General features: G+C 38.3%; 3 protein-coding genes across 5 annotated transcripts in view; 2 read left to right on the forward strand and 1 right to left on the reverse strand.

Moving 5' to 3' along the window:
- Nucleotides 1-1,384, forward strand: part of LOC137667504 (titin-like) — a 245,020-nt gene extending 243,636 nt beyond the window's left edge. Inside the window, 1 exon segment of the mRNA XM_068408322.1 lies at nt 99-1,384. Within this exon segment, the coding sequence (XP_068264423.1) occupies nt 99-397 (299 nt within the window). The 3' untranslated portion in view covers nt 398-1,384.
- Nucleotides 1,385-2,590: 1,206 nt separating this feature from the next.
- PLEKHA3 (pleckstrin homology domain containing A3) lies at nt 2,591-18,879 on the reverse strand. 3 transcript variants are annotated; one of them, XM_068407947.1, is made up of 9 exons: nt 18,667-18,879; nt 14,782-14,898; nt 13,149-13,304; nt 12,453-12,589; nt 11,325-11,489; nt 10,076-10,119; nt 9,408-9,523; nt 8,213-8,351; nt 2,591-6,335 (listed from the first exon to the last, which is right to left on the reverse strand). In XM_068407947.1, exons 1-8 carry the CDS (start codon nt 18,704-18,706, stop codon nt 8,224-8,226), a joined length of 903 nt encoding a protein of 300 aa, XP_068264048.1. In that variant the 5' UTR covers nt 18,707-18,879; the 3' UTR covers nt 2,591-6,335; nt 8,213-8,223. The 3 variants fall into 3 exon arrangements, with proteins under 3 accessions (XP_068264048.1, XP_068264047.1, XP_068264050.1); XM_068407946.1 differs by lacking the exon at nt 2,591-6,335 and having other exon boundaries at nt 7,131-8,351; XM_068407949.1 differs by lacking the exon at nt 2,591-6,335 and having other exon boundaries at nt 8,258-8,332.
- Nucleotides 18,880-18,995: 116 nt separating this feature from the next.
- FKBP7 (FKBP prolyl isomerase 7) lies at nt 18,996-24,104 on the forward strand. The gene is made up of 4 exons (XM_068407913.1): nt 18,996-19,345; nt 20,934-21,085; nt 23,343-23,476; nt 23,792-24,104. Exons 1-4 carry the CDS (start codon nt 19,134-19,136, stop codon nt 23,951-23,953), a joined length of 660 nt encoding a protein of 219 aa, XP_068264014.1. The 5' UTR covers nt 18,996-19,133; the 3' UTR covers nt 23,954-24,104.
- Nucleotides 24,105-25,345: the final 1,241 nt, after the last annotated feature.

Raw genomic sequence — 25,345 nt, forward strand, 5'->3', positions numbered from 1 at the left:
TAGTGCTTCAAATATCCTGAAGTAGTCCTCAGAATAAACCTGCTGCATGGCTTAGTGGAAACAGACTAACTTTGTATTTCTTCTCCTGTTTTGTAAAGGAGTACCACCCAAAATTGAAGCTCTCCCATCTGATATCAGCATTGACGAAGGAAAAGTTCTCACACTATCTTGTGCGTTTTCGGGTGAACCTGCTCCTGAAATAACATGGTACTGCAGAGGGAGAAAAATTACCAGTCAGGACCAGCAAGGCAGATTCCACATTGAAACCAGTGAAGATCTAACCACCCTGATCATCATGGGAGTCCAGAAGAACGATGGTGGACTTTATACCCTGAATTTAGGAAATGAATTTGGTACTGATTCTGCCACTGTGAATATTAATATTCGATCAATTTAAAGAGCTTGATCTGTATGATTTACACTTGTCTTTTTACAAGTGATTCATATATGGACTGAAGTATCTGATCTGTAAATATAAAAAAAAATATTTTTATACCTACCTGAATGAGACAAAGTGCAGAGCTATACATTATGACTTATAGTCATTACTGACCTAAGAATTTTAAACTCTTTTTTCACTGACATGTACATACTGTATATAGCCGATGTTAACGGTTATGAAGTTTTGTACCATTTATTTTATGACATTTTGAAACGTAACTTTTGAAACTAAGAGTTGGGAGGAGAAAGTTTCCTACGAAACGACTATCCTGCTCAACATTTAACTAATTTTTGCGCCTCAACTCGTCGTTGATGTCTAAGAATGCCTCAACAGGTAGAGAGGCTCCCTGTTGAAGATTACCTACACCTAAGACATGATACTGTGCATAGTATTTCATACATGCACGAATATTTATGTTGAATCAGAAATGTAAGGCATTGGTGATGTTTGCAATTACCCTCCTGTAAGCATTGACTTAATGTTTTACATTGGATCTGATTATGTCGTTAATTTCCATACCTGACTGACAATTTTTGGACAAAGTGCAAGCGGCCAACACTTTGTTCACCCACTGTCTGCATACTGTTTCTGACACATTGACTGCCTGAATAGCTTTAAAAAAGTAACATCACCTGGCCATCCCCTTAATCAACGAAGCTATTTAGGTACTCAAGTGCAGCAGCAGTACCCCCTCTCGGAGGTTCGTAGGGTGCAGTGATTGAGTTTGTGTGGTAGTATTAGACATCCAGTAGTCACTTCCGGGCAACTAAGCAATGGACCACAGTTTGAAAACAAACTGTTGTTACAACATTAAAATCGCCCTGCACTTCAATTTGCTTTAGTTCTCCTAATGTAGTAATAAATCTTGTTAGCTGTTGACCCTCCTTGAGATAAATTGTTCATTTGAAATAAAGCATGCTTTCTGCACCATAAAATCTACAACTCCTTGTTATTCATTTATTATGCTCTGTTTTGACTACACTACAGAAAAAGAGTTGCTGAAAGAAAAGACTAGGTAAAAATACAATTCTCCAATGTAAACCAGGTAGTTAACTGTTGAAAATCCAGCTATCAGAAACAGCCTGGCCACCAGAAAGTCAGCCTTAAAAAAAGTCAGACTTCTTAAAAAAAGTTTTCTTCATAGATTCTTCATTGACAAAGGATAAATTCTAGCACATGCCTAAGCATTATGCTGTTCTTATTATCCCTCTGTTAAGTGAATTTCTAGGCCTTCCACTATACCCTATATGGATAAATTGCTAATCTCTCTTCTTTATAGCTGGTGTCTGCTGAAAGTGGTTAAAAAACTGACTCCTTTTTTTGGCAGCCGCAACTAGTATAGACTAGTTGACCCTAATTGCCTGGACCTATAAGTTCTCACCTCCCATGGGTCATTAAGGGCCCATGCCTCATCAGTTCTTCATCACTCAAGTCAGCTGACATAGGAATCAGCTATAGGAGCAAAGCCTGTCTTTAAATTCCTGGGGGGGGAATCACAAATCTCCTGCATGCAGGTCACAATTTTGGTTATCTATGGGAAAAGAGCATCAAGGTCAAAGGAGCAACTCTGCTTCTAGAATTCACTCTGGTCAGTGGAAAAAGCTGGAGAGCAAATACACTCACAGCAAAGCAACACTGCTTCAGGGGCTGTAAAATTCTCTTCGGTGGAGCAGGAGCATTAGTTAGCAACTCTATGCATCACTACGACTCCCAGCATACTACTCGTACTAAAAAACCCAAGTTCGTCGGAAGTAGTAAAGCAGGTAATATGTTTTAAAAGCTATTCCAAAATGACCCACTACAAAAGCAGATTTTTTTTTTTTTCCATTTCCTATAAACCTATATACTGTCAACCACCAGCTATCCAAATGACGCAGGAAAGATAATAAATGGGGATGAAACAAGGACTAAAGTAAAAACAAGTATTTCAGAAGAGCTAAGGTTTGGGTCAGGACAAAATCCGGACTTTTTCAAGTGATGGAACCAGGAACGTTTAGAAACAATCATAAAGATGAAAGAGTTTAAGATCGCGTCTCATTTCTTCCTTAGGAAGGAAAGTAAATAAGAATAATAAAAATGAGGTAAAAAACGCGATTTATTTTAATCTTTAAAACATTCAAAGAAAAAAAAACTCAAGAAAGCTTCTCATTCTAATTCCATTAGATGTTTAAAAAAACCCAACAAACTCAATACAAGACACAAAAATAGACAGGTACAGTCTTGTTTAACCAACTACGAACTCGTGTACACAGGTATGTAATAAAATTAACACTAAAAATGCACTAGTCAGTCATCTTAGCAGAAACTAATAGTGACAGACAGCATCTTCAGATTTAAACATGGACTCTCCTTCACAAATGCTACTGGAAACTTGGTCTTCCATGGCCTCTACTGAGCCTAGACATATTTACTTAATCAAGACGACAACACACTGATGTGTCAGTGCAAGCAAGTTCATTCTGCCTGTACCTCTCTGGCCCAACTCTGCACAGTACATAAGCAAGTTCACCTAACTTTAAGCAGATGAGTCAGTCACATGCCTAAAAATAGGATTTAAAGTACTTACAGGCTTTGCTGAAGCACAGCTTTAACAGATAACTTTACACACCAACCTGCTGAGCCAGTGTTTTTTCACAAGACTGCTAAGCAAACGCTAATACAGAGTGACATCGACAAAGTCACAACCTAAAGCTTCAACATTCAGTTTCACAGAACATATCCCTAAACAGTAACATTTTTCGAGACAATAGATTAAGCAGTCTCTGGATAAAAAAATAAACATAAAAAAAGATGAACAGTGAACATTTCAAATTATTTGCTTATTACCTTCAGGTCAAATATTGGGATTGTTAGCTGTACAAGCTGACATTTGCTTTCTTTAAAGATAAAATCCATTGCATTACAGGACCAAGTTCAGAAAAATATCCCACCACTAATATGTGTGTGACGGCATTTGGACTTCATGTTTCCTGGGTCCTGATGCATAAGGAAAAACTTTTTAACAAAGCTCTGTGAGCTGCTGTATAAATTCTACTATAGGGCTATACTTCTCTACTAACATTTTACATTTGGCAGCTTGAGAAAAATAACTGTGATGGTGGATAGCTGTAATAACACTAAGAGATTCATTTTACTGCTAGAAGACAAGAAACCCTAGTCTTAACATTGCATTTCAATTTTTACCATCACCTCCACTTTCAACAACTTTTCAAGGTGAGAAAATTATATGAACAGAACACAAAAAAAACCTAACATCTCTGATAAAGTATTAAAACTAAGTTTTCTCTAGTTGTTTTTTTTTTCCTTCCCCCTTTTTGAAGATGATAATGTTCTAGAGCTTGGATTTAAAAATAATAATAATCAGAATACATAATGTCTATTTAAAAAAGAAAAAACAAAGCATAACAGTCAAAACTAAATCATTTAGTCATTCCCACTCTGGAACGTGCCATAGTACTAACAGCAGTGGTACAAAGGAGAAAGGATGACAGAGAAAATATCGTACTCCGACATGTCAGAAAATGACAGGCGGTATGTAGAAAAGTAAGAGTCAGACCCATTGTAAGGTAATTACGAGCTGCTTCTGGAACTGTACCCCAAGCTTTGTGGAAAATGCCTAGGCAGCCTACGCAGTGCACTGAGAAAGCTAAGATACAGAAGTAGCCAAAGCAGTATTTAATCACTAGAGAATATGAAACACAGGGAAAAGGAGGAGACACTTTTAAATCCTATCCCTTGACAGGATTTTAAGTATTACCTTTGACATGTATAATTGACAGCCTTGGGAGATGCCTGTTTACCCTTCCCTTTTAAAAAGCTGAAGGCGGCCTTTTTTTTTTTTTTTTTTTTTTTTTTTTTTTTTTTTTTTTAAAAAAAAAAAACACATCCATATGATCCAGTTGTGCTCTCATCTTTAGCCTTCTCTCCCATATGTGTGCTGCTTAGAACAGTCAGGATAGGGCTACGGGTAGACCTACATATATTGGTGCATAAATAGCCACAATGATAGTGTCCTAGCATGAAGAAAAAGGTGACACCACACAGCAAAGTAGGGAAACAGTCTGACTACTTCCTTATGGTACTCACTTGCCAAACAACATTCTGGATTGTTCATCCAGACTTAATAAATACCAAAATGCTAAGTAAAGTAAATTAAATTCCTAAATGACACCTTCTAATCACTACTGTATGTACACAGTGGGAAGAGCAGAAGTAAAGCATTTCTTTTAGAGTAATGGCCTGCACTTTAAAACATTCTATCTTCTAGTAAGCTTGTTCATGTTAGACATCCTTTACAAAATAGTAAAGCACTGGTCCCCCCACTGTATGGGCAGAGGAATGCGTCATTTCCGAATCCTAGTTCACTGCTTAAGTTAGCTGCTAAGGGGCCAAGTCCTTCCAAGACAGTGGCAATTCTAAGGACGTACATACACAGTTGCAGTAATCTAGGGAGCTTTACAAGTGAGATAAAAATCTAGATGGTCCTTTGGTCTTCAATGTTAAACAGCAGAGATCTTCAGGATGGCAACTGTGGATTTAGGCACCCAGGTTCTACATAAATCCCCTTTAAGCAGTAACTTTCTCTTCTAGATCTGAATCTCCTAAGTTCAGCCCTCAAAGCACTCAGTAAAGAAATGCCCATAACAGGCAGGTTTTACATTAACTCTTTTAAAGCAGGATAATGAGGAACATCTGAAAAAATAGTTAGTTTTCAGACACAGACATTTCCTTCATTCAGGTATTATACTCCTTTAAAAAGTTATTAACTTACCACCAGCAGGAACAACAGCTACACTACAATACTTAAACTGATGGTGGCTTAACAAGCAAAATTCAAGTTTATAGTTTGTGAAAATAACCTTAATTTATTTAAAAATTGAAATAGCAGCTATTTGTGTTAAGTACAATTTTTTTATGCAGCAGCAACCTCTGAAATATTCCTATCCCAAAGACTGCTTTCTCAGCAGGGGCAGGGGGAATTAAAAAGTCAAGCTGACTTACTATACACTACGTGAAAAGAAATACGAACATTAATTTTCAGAAGTTTAAAGCCCCTGAATGTTGTAATCTTAGTATTCGCAAATCTCCAAATCATTGAGTGCCTGATCGTTGATTCTTTATAGTACAAGCTGCTAAGACATTTAAGCAGATTCAATTTCTAATTATCTGATGTTAGAGACTTCAGAGATACAACTCAGTAACTAGAATTTATCACTTTTCACTTAAATATACATAGTGTGCTTACATTCTTTAAGTGTTAAATACTATTTAAAAAATTGAATTGTTTTTAGATTGATCTCTTCAGAAGCAACTGAGACCAAAACTAGGAGTACTAATTACACATTCTATGTTGAGGTTCGACTTCAACTCCCATTCTCCGCCAGAAAGAATAGTGATACCATTAGGCATTCCTGATAAGCTCTCCCTAAACTTGGAAATGAAAATGTAATAGCATCCAGATTTTTTTTTTAGTCTTACTACACATGGATCATTGTGATTCAGCCAGCTAAGTATAATTTTCAGAAATTACTTCTTAGCTCCAGATGCTAAAAGTGTGATGGCATATCATCTTCACTGATTTCATTGAAATACATTTTAGGATTTTTGCCACAGAGTTTGCCACATTTATATATAAAAAGGCTGAGTTAACTTTAGCAGGAACATGTTACGTATATATACAAAGCCATCATTTCAGCTTTAGTGATGTGGAGAAACCCGAAACAGTGCTGAAATAACTATATGCAAAGTTTGTGTTTGAATCTAATCATTACAACTTTTATCTAAACAATCCTATCTGTGACAGTATTTAAAATTATTATTTACCACTAATGCACTCATCAGTCTCAGAGTTTTCCTGTACAATGTGGAGTCCAAACTATTTTCTCTGTAGTAGCTGAAAGCCAGAAAAAGATATTTGTTAGTGACACGTACTTAACACTGTACAAGCTGGCAGAAACCTCAGTGAAATTTCAAAAAGCAGCTCTAAGAGAGCATATGATTCAAAACAACACTCTCATTGCAATATCTACTTCACTTCTCTGAACATCTTTTTTAATACTTATTTTTACAATTGTCGTAAGTGTCATACAGAATACATGAAAGCAAACAATCAGAAAAAAATGTACAAGCAAGTGTGTGGCTGATATGCATATGCAAATGCTAGTTGCATGAAAACTGACACAACTGAGCACAAATGACAGCTCTGAGCTGGTATCCACAAATAATTTTGCTTGTATGAACCACTCCATTCCATTTGACCGTGACATAATGGTTTATGAACTGGTATTTTATATATGGGCAACAGCTCATATGTTTTTCCTCAACATTTGGAACTATTTGGATTTAGATAAATTAACGTTCCAGAAATTTGTAAGGAAAGCTTCCATTCCATTCCCATCTGTCCTTTCCAGCCTGCTTCAAAAACACCAAATTATTCATATACACAAAAGGAAGACTAGTTAAACCAAATTAAAGAAGATTTGATTATAAAAACAGGTTTTGGTATGTGCCCAAGTGCAGAAAACCCTGTACATTTATTTAACAATTGTCTAAATCAAAAACAGTAAATGGCTTGCTTAAAGTGCTCTACAGTTAAGACTTTCTAGACCAAGTTTATCCCTAAATGAACACCCAGAAAATCCCCAAAAGCTTACAATGCTAACACTAACAACCTTATGGACCAAGGTGCTAGTAGGCACTGTTATACTTTATTACTCATTAATAATTAGAGAGTCAGACTCCAATCTCACTTAAAGTTAATGCAAATTTACACTGATGTAACAGAGAGCAGAATTCATCTCCTGGTGTATACCATCCTCAGATGATATAAAGGAGTCACAAAAACAGAAGCTCCCCTTTGTATAAATATGTCATAAATAAAATATGTATAGATAACAAATATTTATTACAACAGCATCTTAATGGTCCAATATATCAGTTTTTACTTCTATAATACTTTGCTAAAAACACATTTTAAGTTAGCAGAGTAAATCTTAACAGTGCTGCATTGGCTACTTGTGATGCTACACACCCCAGAAACAACTTATGCACATTTTGAAGCCTTTAGTAGATCTTTAGATCTTTAGTAGTGAAAGTAGGTAGAAATTTTTGATGCAAAAAAGAATAAATAAATAAAAATTATTAAATATCCAATGTTTGGTACAAATGCTTCATATTAAGTTATTTTTATACATTTGTTTAGAAAAATACACTAAATATTTCTACTTTCATTGGCTAAAAATAAGGACCAGATTACATATATCCTCGTGTTTTTAAAGAAGGCAATGTCCATTATCACCAAGCTGCTAGAGTAGACCCATTAGCGCCCATTCCCACAGCCCGTACACAGGCAAAAAAGCCACTGCAGGGCTAATCCTGGTGGATGACCTGGTACCAATGACCAAGAGGCGCATGGCACAAGTTGCATTTTCTCCAAAAATTGAAACCTTTTTGCTGAAGTTTATAACCTGCAGGTTTACTAATGTATCAGTCAGACCTTGACATTTTTTAAAAAGAGCTACATTTACAAATGTGGATGCTTATCTGTTAAGCCATCATTTGTTCCAAAAAAACACACATTCAAACTGTGAAATATTAGGAAAATACTCTTGCAAATAAACTATATAAAGATAAAATACACTTCAAAGATAGTTTTTATGTTATTCTATAAAGTGCAGAGAAATCCTCCTAAAAAGGGAAATGACTACTTCCTATAACAACAGTATAATTACAGCAGCTTTTGCATAGCATTATTTATAGAAAATTGAATACTTTCAGTTTCTTCAGGAAGAAAAGGATGAAAGAGTCTCTTCCGGTCCAGATCTTTCCTTTGATACCGATCTGTTTTCTTCAGGAATGGTTGATGATACCAGATCTCCATTCACTGTACTTCTAGAACAGTGAGCAGATCCTATGAAGATATCAGTAAGTATTTAATTTTCAACCCCAAAAACCCTCATCTAATCTGTCTGTCATTTATTTGCTAACCATTTCCTATACATAAGCAATCAGAAGCATAAGTATTCTGGACTTTTCCTGAAAGATTTCAATCAATATCACACCCAAGGATGATGGATATGAAGAATGTTCAGCTAGTATAAATCAAGTAATTTTTTTTATACACAATGACTTTTACATTATGAAGGATAGTAATCTGTGAGGTGCAGACATATTCTGTATGAGGAACACGTGAACTTTTTTTTTAAAGAACTGATGCATCAATAAGCATTTAATTAAAACATTTTCTATTATTAAAATGAAATGGATGACTTATTGCAAGTTAGGCATTGCTAGGCTACCTGACAGGACACAGAAAGAACTAAGATAACTGGAAGGCAGCAGAGGGAGCTTCTAACATAGTAAAAGAAAACAAAAAAACAGAGAAACTGAGCTAAAAACTAGAGCTACATAATAAGGAACGAAAGAAGCCTGGTATTAGCAGAAACACACTAGACATACTCTTCTCAGCAGTCCTGACAAAAGTCAGACTGGGTACCCAACACGACAAGGTTCAGATGGTAACAACAAAAGCCTTGCATTATAGGAAGCTAGACTGATGTGCACCTACGCTAGCGATGAGACACAGAATAGGATCTAAACTAAGTTTATCAGCTTGGGATTCATGCTGGCATACCCCATGCTGGTGGCAGATGAATGAGGTGAAAGAGGTGGTTACCCTGCAACATGTGAGTATAGGAGAACCAAGAAAATGGTGCAGAAGTGCTAATACTTGCTTCATGATACAATGAATGTAAAGCAGTAATATCTCTTTGTGCTCACATGCGCTTTCTGCAATGCACAGGCCTCAGGTTTTTGATTTATAATACAGGAATCTTACAACCAAAACTTTGCATAACTAAGAAAACTTTTTTTCTCATGCTGGTATCAGCACTGGAACAGCTGCTGTAAACAAGTAATAAATTGTACAGACAGATACAAAAGAAAACTACCCCTCTTCCAAACTTACTCTGAGAATCTTCAAAGGGAGTATCACTGTGAGATTCTGTATCCGAGTATGTTCTTCTGCGCCGCTGTGAAAATCGGTGAACGGATGAAATTGATTCTTTTACAGAGTGATTATTCCTACAAAAGAAATGAGATCTATTAGTAAGCAAAAATCTGTAACAGCCCACACAAACTTAATATACTTCAAATTCAAAATAATTTTGTTGCTTAGATTAAACTGATAGTATCAATGTTTTTCACTATACTAAACTAAAAATGGCTCGGTCAGTAGAACATTCTTAATTTTCGCAATTATAAAGCCTGAAAATGGAAATTAAAATGTAATATAATCTTTGCAGAAGAAAATAACTCAAGAATCTGAAATACTGACCCAAAAAGAATGCTGGCTTTTCAAGCTCTATGTCTAATTTCATGAACTTGTCAGAATAAGTCATTTGCATGAAGTTTCTAGCATGAAAAAATGTGTATAGTGTATTAAGAGACAGCAGCTGCATTATTTGCCACTGACACTGATAATCTGCACTCTTAGTTTTCAAAATTAGATCAATTTATGCTGTTTAATTTTTTTCCCCCAAGCAAACAATGCTTCTCACATCTTTACTTTAATACTAGCAGGTTCAGGGAGGTTTTTTGAGACAAGAAAAAAAGCTTAACGAAATAGAAAATTACCTTTCTGAATAGCAAGGACCGGGGTGGCTAATGGAACGCTTCATCTAGAGAAAAAAAAAAACAAAACACACCACAAAATTCAAACAACAAATCACACCAAAAATGTCACAAGCTACTTATAATATGCATACCTACATTAATTTTTACTTCACTTACAGTCTCTACAAAGAGAGAGGGCAATCTTTTTTTTTTGTAATTAAAAGCAACCATACTTAGTTAAAAATCTCATTTAACTACATGAAATCAGATGGCTTGGCATCAATGTTAAAAGTTTTTAAGCATTCACACAGGAACTAGTTTACTACAAAAAACACTACCTAGTTTCTACGGCATTCATTCTCCTTTGCTCCAAAGTTACTCATGGAGACATTTGTTAATTGCTATGACATACAGAAATATCAAGACATTTTTCCTCTACCGAATGCCAGCTTAAATTCCCCATTACACAATAAAGCCAAATCCTGCCTCTTGAGTCCTTGTGGTTCTTCTGATATCACTGTCAAATCTCTACGTATATCACTGAAAGTTATTAATATAAATCAGTAATAATCAGCTTTGTAAGCAAATTGATTGACGATAAAGAGACAAGATATCCAAGTGCAAAGAAAGGGATTCCCACAACAAAATCCCACAATACAGCTCATCTTGGAATCTATATATATGATCGAAAGGATATTTTAGATGATTCCATATATACTGTCCTTCTAAGGGAAATAATCAGTAGTGAAGAGTTATGCAAGTAATATCTTTACCATTATTTACCTTTTTGTTAAATAAGGGCATGTTAGATTAATACAAATGTTTTGAATTATATACACTGAAAGATATGCTATACTCCTGAAGTGCTTCAAGCCACAAGGCACTTATCTGTTTAAACAGAAGGCGAGTTTTTGAAATTTTTAAGATTAGTGTACAGCTAGCATTCTAAAAACCAAAGAAACAGTTGAACTGAGGGAAAGTTAAATCATTTACAAGATACCTCATTACAGATGAACGATATGAATGAACAGATGAACATACAGATGAACATGTATGATAAATTATTCTGATTATGTAAAAGCTAGCAAACAAAGACTGGGAATGGAAAATTATTGATTTATATTTAGGACCAGTACTGATCATAACAGAGTCAAGATTTCAACTGTTGACATCATAGCACATAGCAATAGCATAGTCTTCTGCCATTCTTCCCCCCATCCAACCAACAATACGACACTTAGAAAAAAACAGTATTTCAAAATGTCTAAACCATTTGGACGGGTGATGGTGACACAGGAGAAACTAAGGGATCAGGGTGAGGCAGCTGGAACATTTCTGGCTTAAACTTGGCATTAGCGATCTTCACACATTCTTCAAGTGTTGTGATAAATGTATTACATGTGGCACTAAGCAAGGAAGAGGCTTCATTCATGTTCTGAAAATAAATGAAAGCACAAGCATAAACAAACAAAAAAAGTAAAATATGTAAATACAACTCTCCCTCACCACAACTCCCATGCACGCTAATTTCCCTCATTACCACTAAGAACTTCCCATTTTATTTAATCAAAAGTACACCTTCCAATGAGGTTAATTTAAGCAAACAAATGTGACAGCATTGTAATTTCTTTCTGACATCTGAATTTCTTTAGGGTATCAGCCAACAATGCCATAACGTTTTTACTGCAAAGCTTGTCTCAGAGTGACTAACTGGTATCAGAAGATCATTCAGTGAAACAAACGAACTGCAGCAGAACATGTGAACAGCTTTATCGCTCCAGTGCAAGGAGCCTGCAGGTCAGTTTCGCCTTGCTGTAAATCGACAAGAATTTGCTGTGTTGTGACCAAGCGTCAACCCTTTGCTTTGCCCTAAGTGGACAACAATATTGTCCACACACTGCTCAAGAGTGTAAAGAATGAAGACATTCATAATTTCCAATACTAACTTTAATTCAGAAGCAGAAATACTAGAATAATTTCACTTGTGCATATTCAGAGAGACTTATCTACACCGCAAGTTTCCAATACCTGTAACACTAGCTTTCACTGATAACAATATGGAACACCCTCCTACACAAGGAAGTAAAGAATGGACAAACAACATTGTTTCAACTACTCTGCCTGTAACAGAGATGCGAAACAAGACAAATTATTGCATAACTCATACAGCAGCTCTTCTGGCCTTTTAACCAAATGACTCAATAACACAATTGCTTCCTAATGCATGCGACAATTACAGTTAAATCATCCAGGTACTTTATGCACATATAGCACTCAAAAATTGACCTTAGGTTACATCTCCCAACATCAGGGAGATAAAAGAGGCATAAGATGTCAACAGAAACTTGAAGTGTACTATATAATTAGGTTCTCCAATGGCATTCTAGAAATTCTGTACCTCAATGCTGGGAGGAGAGCGAGTATCATCATGGTGAACAAATTCTTGTATTGTATGAACTTGCTGCATTAAAAGATCACAGTAGAGACGAAGTTCGGACATTTTGGTTTTAAGAGATTCATTGGTCTCGCTTATTTCTATTAAAAAAAAAAAAATGGAAATATCAATTTATTCCATACAGTGTATGTACACATCTTAATTTTTAAGCACTTTTCATTGAAATTTAAATATCAATTTAAGAATTCACTTAAAGTTTCACTTAATTTTGAGGAAAACTGAATTCTGCAATGAGTCAAGAACTTTACTTGAAGCGGACAATAGTTTCTACTTTTGGATAACTGATGCTAATTTAATGACCATTAAGAAAGAGGCACATTACTAGGAAAGATAAAGCTGAAATCTTTCTTAGCTACAATGTAATGTAGAAAAAATTTAGTGGATTAAATTTACACCCCCCCCACAGTGGCTGGAAATAGTTACATTAAGCCATCCAAGAAAAATTATGGAAAAAACAATAGTAACTATAAAGAATCAAAACAGCAGAAATGAAATGGCTTCACAACAGCTACAAAAAAGTATGTTTGTTCTTGTAATGACAATAAGTTGCTGGTATTTCAGCTTCTTAAGACAGAAGAGGTCAATGGAGGTCACCTCTAATTCAAACATCAAGGGGTAACATCTAGGTAACACACATACCTTTTTCTTTTTTTGTTCTGGTATCTGCTAAGCAGGCTTTTGCACTCCCCAGTGCTACCAGCCACCTTTGCCTTTCGGCTGCATTAACTGCTTTCATATAGAAATGCTGTTCGCCTGGGATGATCAGTTCCATTCTTGTGTTGTCTGTTGCATGAACTTATGAGAGAGGAGAAAAAAAACAATTTGGAAAAAAAATACCCTCAACTCAGTAACAATCATTTATTAAATACTGATCAAAGTATTTTAGAATGTTTATTACAATCTCATAGTAATATAATAAATCAGAATGTACCACTGCTAAATAACAAAAGGCCCAAAGCTGCTCAACCCTTCCCCCCAGCATGCCTTCAAGTCATCAGGTAGGAACACAAGACACCGAACAGTGGCCAGGCTCATGTGCAACAAGGTTCCCTTTCTGCATTAACCACATACTGCGTATGAATCTGTTCATACGTTCATCTGTTCATCTGTTGGACCAACTGTTGTACTCCAAAGCTGGTCTAAACATGGCAAACTGAAGAGTTTTGTTGCAAGGACAAGTTTTTACAGAGGACTAGGCTAAAAACTGAAATAATCTCCCTTCTAGTCAAAATCTGGCTTCAGGTCGCAGAGTCCTAGAACCAAGAACTGAGGTGGACTTTGTTTACAGTATATTATATTCAATACTATATCTTTAACTGAATACTCTGCTGAGTTTCATGTTATCAAGCACAGTTCCTCCACAGTTCCTCCACTCCGCACTCGCCATGTATGCAGGAGACTGCATCAAATCCAGACTTCAACTACTCTCTTTTCTTCACCAAAAGAACACAATGACAATCAAAATGAACAACTGGAATGGCCAAAAAATGGGATCTTCCACTTTATATTACTGATTTCATCTACACCAAGGAAACAGCAACAAAAAGGAGTTGCCACATGAAAAATACTAGGTGGCCCATGTAAAATAAGAAGTCCTACTTTTTAATATACAAGTACCCATATCACAAGCCCAGTCATCTGCAGGTATCTGCAAAGAGATCAAGAGTTGAAAGCAATGGAGAGTTAGCCAATGCCTTGCTATTAGCCAAGGAGGTTGACCTACAGCTTAGAATACGCTAAAGGCTAAACTCACAGCCTGACACAAACAGTTCACTTACTAATACATCCATCACCTATGAACGTGGGCAGCTGCTAACATTAACAAAAGTAAAAAAGACTCAGGAAAACAAAAGACTAAACATCTCTGGTTTATAAGAATCTCCCTTTTGTGGTCACTGCTGCTGCTCTTCTAAAAAACTAGCATTCGTGATTCAATCTCTTATCCCTGGTCATAAGAGGAAAAAGCGGTAGAACTAAATAACTAGCCAAGGTAACTTCAAGCATAAGCCACACGCACACAACTATTTAAAACAAAAAAGAATATATGGTGGGTTCTAAATCTCAAAACAGAGCTCTAACTGTCAAAAACATTTTTTTTTGTCACCACTTCATAATTCACATTCATTATTATGAACTATCAAGCAGTCACATTGGACTACAGATAAACAAAAATAGAGGAGGAAAAACTTGTGATGCAAAACGTATGTTGGGTGATCTTTTCTATTTTCCTGGCAGTTAAAATTTCCTCAAGCAGAAGTCTATTAAATCTTACCTTTTATTTCACACACAGCCATCTTTATACTTCCTTTGCTCCCTTTGCAAACATCATCCTGTGAATCGTAGTATGACAGTATCCCATTGTCTAAAACAAACCATCGAGGCTGCCAACCTAGAGAGATCAAAAACATGACAGGAAAGTTTAGTCGAATTACTAAACTTCAAATCAAATTCAGCTCTTTGGCTGTTAAAACTTTTACAAAAAACTAATCATTAAACTATTCTTATAACACACCAGGAAGTAAACAATCTGTGCAGTACGAGGACCAGAGTTGCTCTATAACCAGACTAGTATTATATGGATATTTAACTCCCATTCGTTTTGGATGCAAGATCAGTGATATTTCAGTTTTCACTATATTCCATTCTAGAGCAAAATTAAAATTTAATTTACCCACCAAGGAATACTATTTTGAAGGCTGATAAATTACAGCCTTAATAATTACTGATAAATTCTTACATTCTCTGAAGAACCATTCTCATTCACGTATATTTTTCAGGTAGACTTTCTTAAGATTATAGATACAAATAGCTCCTCTACTAAGGTTTCCACCAGGTTTGCATTGGCAAAATTTTATAATGATCTCTGACTTCACTACCTCTGCAAAACAGAGCAGTTTATGCATAGACACGAGTAGCTGTGAGAACTCTATGCAGCATTATACCACCTAGTAAATTATTGTCACGGGGTCTCTTTTTTCCCCTTTTTCTTTTTTCAACAGCTATTTCATAAAACTCAACACTCATTGGAATAGGTGCCCTAATTTCTAACATTACTACATGCAAACCATTTTGCCTAGTAAATCACCTTTGTTTCTAAAAATAACATAGAACTAAACTATTCTGGTAGAGCATAAATTACATTGGTCCATTACAGTCTGGCTCAGCCGTACAATAGGAGCAGATTATCCCTCTATTTTACAACTCAACACCAAACTTTAACTTCCTGCTTGGCTTAGGGTTTGGAACGGCAATAACTGCACAGCCAAGAACTCAATGTATTTGGCGATATGACGGCGTGGTCCATGGCGCTTACCGATTGCCATTTCAACAGAGCGAGCTGCAGTCATCCAGCAGCAGTGTATTACGACACAGGAGGCTTCACCAGGTACCAGACTCTTGAAAATCAGCTAACGGCTTCATACTACCCACGTTAAGTCATTACAAGTTTTAACACTAATTCAAGACATGTAAGACCAGACTCCACTACATCATGTCACAATTCCATGATAAGGAAATAATAAAATGTAACTATTGTTTAAATTTATTACCTATAAAGCATCTGTGTCTTTCAAAATACAAAGTGGTAACCAATAAGCAGATCCACACTCAGATATAAAAACAGAATAAAAAAAAAAGTACAAACACTGATGGATACCAACTCCCACAGGAAATACTTCAAATTGTATGTGTACATCACCACTTATATTCAAAGAATATGCAAACAGTCATGAAATCACTGTACTGAAGACCCTGTTCTGTAAAACACAGCTCAGAAATGCACTGATGTTTTTCTTCCTGCTACACTCGTGTTGCAAAACATTGACTCTGTGCTGCCCTTATCTCCTAAGTGCATGCACACGTGATAAGTCAATGCCTGTCTCAACAGTCTGATTCTGATAAAAAGGGACCCTACATCATCATACAGCCTCACATTATGCTGGTATTGAAAAAAACAGAAGTAAAGGACTTAAGAGACCCCAAGTGCCTCACAGAAGCAAGCTAACGAACAAAAACACCTCTTCTGATTTCAAACTGGGCAAACAGGGCATCCTATGTTTGACAAAATATTTAACAAATTTGTACTGCACACATATTATTTGAGGGGAAAAAAATAAAGCTGTATTTCTGGTTTGCTTTTAATGAAGGAGGAAACTAAATGTTTTCCACAATGCTTCAGCAACAGTAACAAGCTCCTTTGCTGCTTGGCTTCTACCATTAATGACAAGAAGTACTACAGCCTATTTCTGGCTACAAAAATATAGTAGAGTATCAAGAAAGTTGGTAATAAAATTTTAAAATTTAACTAAAATTATTACTTTTTTTTTTTTTTCGAATTTGCTGCCCTCCTATATTCCAGAAATTGTACGGAACTCCTGACACACTGTAATTTTGAAATGCAAGAGTGGATGCCCTCAGTTGGCCAGCACACATGGAAGGAAGGGTTCTGCAGTTCGCTATTTTAGAGGGCTACTGACTTTTAGAAGTTAGCTGCAAGTTGCTGTAACAGTCTCCTGTGTGTACAGCATTCAGTTACTGTTGAATATTTACTTATTAAATAAGACTTCAAATGGGAAGTTTATACCAAACACCACAAGGGCTCATTACTTGTGACCGTTTACCTTTTGCCACAATCACATTTTTGGTCACATAAGTGAAAGTGACAATTTCCATTCTATTTTGAAAAGAAACTTGTACTCATTATTTCTGAAAAGAAACTTGTACTCATTATTTCTGAAAAGAAACTTGTACTCATTATTTCTTTCATAACCACAGTTTTTCCCATATGCGTTTTCTCCACATTTATTTGGAAGAAGTTAAAAAAAAAAAATCATACCAAATATCTATTTAATTACAGTACCACTGTTCTCTTTCACCAGAAGGCCAGTATACGTGGACAGATATTTGCTCTGAAAAATGCAAGATTATGTTCTGTACACTTCAATTCACAGCAAGTGCGCACAATCCTTGCAACATGTCCCATGTTTTATAAACCCTCAGAATTGAGTTTCACACCACTCCACATTGAAAATCTGAAAATGCTGAAGCAGAACAGCACACGTGAAGCGCTGAAGAACGAGAGGGCAAAGAAGATGCTGTCAAACATGAGGCCTCATTAAGCATGGTATATGATCCAACACTGATCTGCTCTGGAGGGACAATCAGTCCACCTATAGGGTCAGAAGAGAAATCTGTTTCACCTTGACAGTACCATCTATCCACTTCGATCTCCCGAGGGAGGAGGTATCTCTATTACAACAGAGGATAAGGCAAACAAAACCAGAGCTTCGATGGCAAATGCAGGCGTTTGGTGCATTTTTGTCTGCAGCACTTCCAAAAATACATTTTGTGAAACTTCACCCAGAATTAAAGTTTTTGTATGTTTTACAGGTTAGGATATAGGTGCAAACAACTCAAAAAAATCACCATCCAACAGCAAATTAAAAGAGAATTCAGACTTCTACATTTAGCACTGAAGATTTACAGATGTAACCCTAAATGATCCCCCAACTGCAAGCAAGGATACCTCCCAAGCTCGTACTCTGCACACCACAGCTATTGCTGAAAGTAAACTGAGGCGGAGGGGAAAATCCCACAGCTGGGCCGTTAGATTAAGACGCTTCAGGCGGCGTTTCCCTGCAGCCTGTCCCGTTAGGAGGCCTTGACTAACTCGGGAAGCGCAATCCAGGTCTCGAGAGGCACCGGGCCGCCCAGTTCCCAGTGGAAGACCACGGGAGCCGGGCACATCTTGGCTGTGAGGCTGCGGGGCCGCGATGGTGCCCACGCCGCAGGGCTGCGAGGGAGGCGCGAAGGGGCCCGGCCTGGCCGAGGCCGCCGCCGCCCCACGCCACGCACACGGCAGCGCGCGGGGAGCGCTCGCGACCGCCGTCACACACCGCCCCTCGGCCCAGCCGCCGGCGCCAGGCTGCCCCAGGGGCACCGGCAGCCTCCGCCGCCCGCAACGCGCGGCCGCTTCCCAGCGGCTTCGCTCTGAATACAAACGTCGAACAACTCAGCCAGCGCCTTAAAACTAGCTGCCGGCGGCGCGCGGGACGCCGGGACCCCCAACGCAGCTGCAGCGCCTCACGGACGAGGCCAAGCCCCCCCCGGCGCTGCAGGCCACGGCCGCCCCAGCCCCGACAGCCGCCCCCCCACCTACCCGCCAGGTAGTTGGTCCACTTGTACAGGACCCCCTCCATCGCTCAGAGCCCAACGCCGGGCCGCATCCTCTTGCTCCGCCGCGGGGAAAAGGTGGCCGCCGCCGCCGCGGGGATGGGCGCTCACCTCCCGTCCCCGCCGCTACTACTCCCTGCGCGCGCGGAGGCGGAGCCGCTCAGCTCAGGCGCGGCGGCCCGCGGCGGCCCCGGCGGCGCCACCCGCCCCGCGGGGCGCTTCGCATCTCCCATGCGCGCCCGGCCGCACTCCCCGCCCCGTGGCTCTTTCCTGACGTCCCTTTCACTTCCTGAGCGGAGGGGGCCGGGCCGAGGAACCGCCCGCCCCGCGGCTGCCTGGAACGGGCTCGTCCCCGCGTCCGCGGAGGCTGGGGCAGTGCCGCAGCGCAGGCTCAGCCCTCCGCCCCTCGGCCCAGCGGGGACAGTGCCACGCCGGCGGCCTCCTCGAAGCGACATGGGCCGCGGGCTGACCCTGCTCCTTCTGCCGCTGGCCCTGCTGGCCGCCCCGGCGCAGACTGAAAGCGGCACGGCGGCGGCGGCGGAGGAGGTTAAAATAGAGGTGCTGCACCTCCCCGAGGTCTGCAGCCCGAAGAGCAAGAAGGGGGATCTGCTGAACGCTCACTACGACGGTTTCCTGGCCAGCAACGGATCCAAGTTTTACTGCAGGTAGGCCCCCAAGGTACCGGGGAGCGTGGAAGGGAAGGTAGGCCCTAGCCTGGCGGTGTACGTGGCACAGCCTGCCCGCCCCCAGGAGCAGTGGGCCCGCCGTGCCCCCCTCAGCCGGGTAAGCGGAACCCACTGCTCCCCCAGTGTGGGCACAGCTTGAGGTTCACACTAACCACGTTAGCATTAGTAATTTACCCCTATCTCAGCCTTTTATTTTTCCTCAGCCGAGTGATGAAGGATGTAGGATTTACCTCGGGTCAAGAAGGACCAGTGCCAATGTTAACTGGGAACCAAAGCCGTGCTTGACCTACTGTGAGGGTCGCTGACAGCCTGTAGCCCACACCTCACCTGAAGAACCCCTTTGGCAGGGTGAAAAAAAAACCCACCATGTTATCACCTGCCATGTTCAGTGCTGTAATCTGTGCAGAAAAACTCGGGTTTGGAGGAGGAGCTCCCGGTAGGGATGCAGATTTGCATTTTAGACAGAAACTTGAATACAGTATGCACTCCTACATAGCTGGCACCGTGCAGGGCAGCCGCATTATGATAGTCGTTTGCAGTCTTTATGCCCCTTCCCTGTGCTGCCTTCCTCTTTGCCCCAATGTTAGCATTTAGGCTTTTGTTTTTTCACTTTGTCCCATCCATCTATCTAAAGGCTGTTTCAGCTTGGTTTAGCTTGCTTTGCACAGAAACCGTTGTGCAAAAGCTTTATTTTCACAGTGCCTTGCTTTTAATGGTGGTGCATCCTGCTAGTGAGGCAGGACTCACCTGTGCAGAACTATGGAGGAGAGTCTTTTCTTTCTTTCAGGTACCTAGCTCATTCCTTACCCATATTTGGACAGATCAGACAGTAGCCTAGTTTATTACAAAATCTTGGTTCATTCCCCGCACTTGTATCATTTAAGAAAAAATCAATATAGGATAATTCTACATCTAACAGTACCATTGTACTTGCATTTGTTTGCCTGTTGAAGTGACTGATTTTGGCACATATAGTGTTGCCTGCTGACTTGAGCTACATGCTGCTCAGTTGCCGTTCAATGTAGCTCCCATACTAGCCACACCTCATATGACCAGCAGCTGGCTCAAGCACGGAATATCTAAACTGAACAGAGCGGTGGGTGAGCACACAGTACTGTAGCCAAGATTGCCAGGTTCCCCCAACACAGCCATGCATGCTCCATCCCATCCCATCCTACCCCATCCTACAGTGATGTGAACTGCTGAGGACATTTTCGCTTCCCAGCGGTGAATTGCTCCCAGCGCTCCTCTTCTCACAGACCTCCTGCAGTGGCACCTTGTTTACAGCATGCAGTGTATACAACCAGGAAGATCAGCTGTTTTTGTAATGTTAGGTTTTTTACTTGGCTTTTTGATTTCAAAAGGAGGTTGCCCCTTACGCATCTCAAGATTTGACCTTAAATTAATTATAAATGTAGCAGAAGAACAGTGTTAATACTTTACATTCTTGCGCTCTAAACATTCTTCCGTTCTAATAATCTAATGTACGTTTTTACTGACTGCTAATCTGTTATATAAAAAAATAATACTAAATTCACTGTTATCCACTCACAATTCTTTTTAATAGTCGGACGCAAAATGAAGGTCATCCAAAATGGTTCGTTCTGGGTGTTGGACAAGTCATAAAAGGGTTAGATATTGCTATGATGAATATGTGTCCTGGAGAAAAAAGGAAAGTGATCATTCCTCCGTCATTAGCATATGGACAGCAAGGATACAGTAAGAAAGCAGTTTTAATACTAAACTTTGTCTTTCCTCTGTTTTACCCTTTCAAACGTACGGTATTGTAAATGACTGTAAGAATTGGTGCTCCGTTATTTTTGGAGGCACTGAAGGTGATGGCTGCAGCTGTGCAGCCTAATCCTGCTCATTCCTATGCAGTTTAAGTAGTCCTCGTCCTAGACCCACACCCAGGCCTTGCAGTTTGCATTAGAATTCAGTACGTGGCACCCGATGTGTTTTTCCAGGTATTGCCATAATACGAAAAATTGACAGCAAAAGGAAGATCTTCATGATTCATATCAGCATTTTTTGTCTTAATCTATTATATTCTATTCATGTTTAGTTTCTGTTATTTGACTCCTACCTGCTTAGCCTTTTAATGACATTCTGCATGGAATGTAATCCAGTGCATGCCACAGAATTAATCTAAGTAGAAATAATTTGTTTAAAATAGTGCTTACATTCTGGATAGTTAATGGATGGTATCATCACATTACATAATTGCATGTACAATGCCTACAGTGCATGAAATCTGATCTGATTTTATGATGCGTGTGCAATCTACTTCTAAAAAGAAAAAGTTCCAGTCAGAGTTTTATGCAGTGTTTCAGCACTCTTAATTGTAGATAACTCAAATTCGGCTCTGACCTGGGTGTAGTAGTTTCTGTGAAAAGGTAGCTCCTGCTCTATAATAATTGTTCAGTAGCGATACTACGTCAGAATTCCATGTGCCAGTTTTGTCTTTCATACAATTCCATTGTAGCCAGTGAAGTTTACTAGGAATAAATTTTTCCTCTGGAGCATAATGTTTAATAAGTAAGTCTCATAACAACAAGGAAAAACACTGACACAAATGAAAGTATGCTCTGTAACTCTAATACTAGTGTTAACTTTTTGTTCTAGGTAGCACTTCAAGAAAGTAGTATTCTCCTACAGCATACCTGTCCTCTGTCTTAGCATATTCCTGCATGCTGGGGAAGATGCCTGCCTAATCTTGAACTAGAAAAGATGCATGTGGCTTTCTAAATCTTTACATATCTTTCCTTTGTTGGTATGTATATTTGTAAACTACTGGCACTAAATTCTAGTATTGTATCTTTCTTTTATAAGTACTATATAAACCATGATTTATATTCAGATATATTTAAAACTTCTACATTTTTAAAGCCTGTAAGATTAAAATTTTTTGAACCCCTAAACCTGTCATTTTTACTGTGGATATTTCAGATTAGTAGTATGAGAAATAGTTTTGTTTACCTTGTGTATATAAACAAAGTAGATTCTTTAGTTTTTCTTCAGTTTATGAAGGACGGGCACAAGCTCAAAACTGTCAAAATTCTGAGGTTACAACGTCATGCTCACTGGCTTTGGCTATGAATAGAAGCAACTCGCATGTTTACATTTTAATTTTACACTGCATGATTTCTTGATGCTTTTTTGGCTTTACTTTTAGACCTCATTAGTTTGTTACTGTCTCTCTTCAGTTCCCTTTTTTTTTTGCCAGATGTTTGGTACAATGACCTGTGTTTATAGGCAGTGGTGGTTTTACATCAGATATCAGAAAATGCTTTGAAAAGGAATAATGAAGTCTAACGTGTTTTTTTTCTTCAGGGACCAGACAAAATATTCCAGTAGTTTGTTGTGGGTTTTTTTTTTGTGAATCAGATTACTTACATTCTATTGCTTCTTTCTAAAGAGATTTATATTTTAAACATTATTTTACATAAAGTCCTTTAACCATAGATATAATTAATAGTAAGTTGGTAAAACCTGATATTGCCTTCTTGTTTTTTCAGACAGAAAATATATACTAGCATTGGCCTATTACTGTAATCTTTTAAATCACATTGCAGATATTTAATAAAGGCACATGTCTTAGAATCAGTCTCTCAATAAGCCCCATCATATGACATATGACAGTATGTGAAAGAGTGAGAACTTTAGAAATACTTGTTTTTCATGATAACACAAACCCTTCTCTTAAATTTTAAAAGTACCTGAATTGATATGAGCAATATAATTTTGTTTCAGGGAAGTATATTGCTTGCAAATCTCTCTCAAAATCACGTATCTAACACAATCTGAACAATCTTCCTGTCTAGCTCTATAATATTTAAATTCAGAGTTTAATCTGAGTATTAATACAGCCTTTTGTAGTAAAAAAATAAGACACTCTACGTGTGAATTTATCTCATGTGTGATCTATGACCATAGTGTCTGATTTCTTAAATGCTTTTTTTTCTTTTATTCATAGCACAGGTCAAGATTCCACCCAATGCAACATTGATCTTTGAGATTGAACTTTATGCGGTAAATAAGGGACCTCGCAGTGTTGAAGCATTTAATCAAATAGACAAGGACAGTGACAAGAAACTCTCTGAACTTGAGGTAATATGATGTAACTAATTTGGAATAAATAATTTATACAACTATAGGTATAGTTGCATCAGTGTTACCTTTACATGAGCTGCTTCTGCCACAGTTCATCACGTAAAGTTTCTGTATGCTTACACAAACTGCACTGTGCAATGCTGAAATTTGCTTTAATACATTAGTATATCTCAGACTGGCTGGGAAACAAACTTTAGATGTGTCTGCACTGGAGTCACAGTAACTTGCGTATATACCCCAAGCGTCCTTGAAGATAGCTGTTGAGTACTGGCGTAAAAGCCACAATGGTTGGACTTTTTTCTTTTCTTCTAGATAAGCCAGTATTTGAAAGAAGAATTTGCAAGAGATGGCAAAAAACGTCATCCCTCAGTCCATGATGAAATCTTAGCTGATATATTTAAGAAGAATGACCACGATGGAGATGGTTTCATATCAGCAAAGGAGTACAATGTCTACCAGCATGATGAACTCTAAGTACTTAAAAAATCTTTGGCTGTTTTCTGGACACTGAATTTTAGTAATAATACTTTGTCACAGAATTTTTTGTAATTTTTTTTATAGTGGCATCTTTTTATATCTCTTTAAGGTGACTGTAAAAATCTTATTTTTAACATTCAACTAATAAAATGTTTTAGATATTTCAAAAGAAAAAAAATAAAATTGGAAAACACTATTATCTAGTATTAGTGGTTCCTGCATCATGCCCTAATCTACAGTATTGCTGACTAGTCTTCCTCATGGAGTAAAATACCAATGAAAATAATTATTTCTGTCCTATCAAGCACTCAAAAATGGTTCCGGTACCTGTTGACATAGATAGAACATAACTGATGAATTCTTCTCAATCCCCTGTAAAACAGAAGGGGAAAACAGAACCCCAGGAAGGTAACTCTGTTAAACCTCTGCAGGCTTCTAGGCTAGCTTCTTGAGGAATTGCCGTTTGCAGCCAATTTAACTATAAAAGGCCTTAAAAGAAATGAACACAATCTATAGAATGTCAAGATAAAAACACAAATGTTTTTAAAGCAACTTAAAATAACCTCTTTGATGTAATATTAACATGAATAATTTGGTGTTCATGAAAATGGGTTTTTAAACTTTGACTTAGTAAAATTATTAAGTTAGCCAGTTTATTCAGCAACACCAAGTTAAAAATCTACACTATCATGGTTTACTTGGGTGAGGTGGAAGATGATTGGACATACTCTATAAAAACATATGTACTTATTTGGGCATCGTTCTGGTTTCCCTCACTTTGGAAAAATGCGAAGCAGCAGCAATAAATAGACTATTTCAGGCTAGTCAACTGTTCTGCTTATGCAGATGTCATCATACTTGTGTAACATACTTCATTCACTGTTACGTGAAAAGTAATGGCTGTATTCATCTCAACATGTAATAATCAATCAGATGTACTCAGTGAAAGTGGCAGCCCAAGTAAAAAAGCTTCCATACCTGGGTTATCCTTAAAATCATTCTGAAAAGGTAGAAAAACATTTTTAAGTTGTTTTTCCAGTTTAAAATAGCACGGGGAGAGCTTCAACAGGCAACAGCACTCCCAACCTCAGTATTGGGCGCAATTCTGTAGTGCCCTCCGGTGTTTATATTCTCAACAATACAGACTTAATTTTATGTGGTGTAGATCTACGGGTTAAAGACCTTCACCCCTGGAGTCTTTTTGGAAGGATGTAGTCCTGTTATTTTCATAAGCTTCCAAAACATTTTATGCTAAGCAATTTTTTCTGAACACATAGAAGAAAGTCAAGATCAGCTGTGACCTGAAATCCAAATGCAGAAGGTAGACTGGCTGCTGGTACTTTTTAGTAGTCTAAACAAACTTTTGACATGTGGTAATGGCATCCTAAT

This window comes from Nyctibius grandis, chromosome 9 (assembly GCF_013368605.1).
Source record: "Nyctibius grandis isolate bNycGra1 chromosome 9, bNycGra1.pri, whole genome shotgun sequence".
In the NCBI taxonomy this organism is placed as follows: domain Eukaryota; kingdom Metazoa; phylum Chordata; class Aves; order Nyctibiiformes; family Nyctibiidae; genus Nyctibius; species Nyctibius grandis.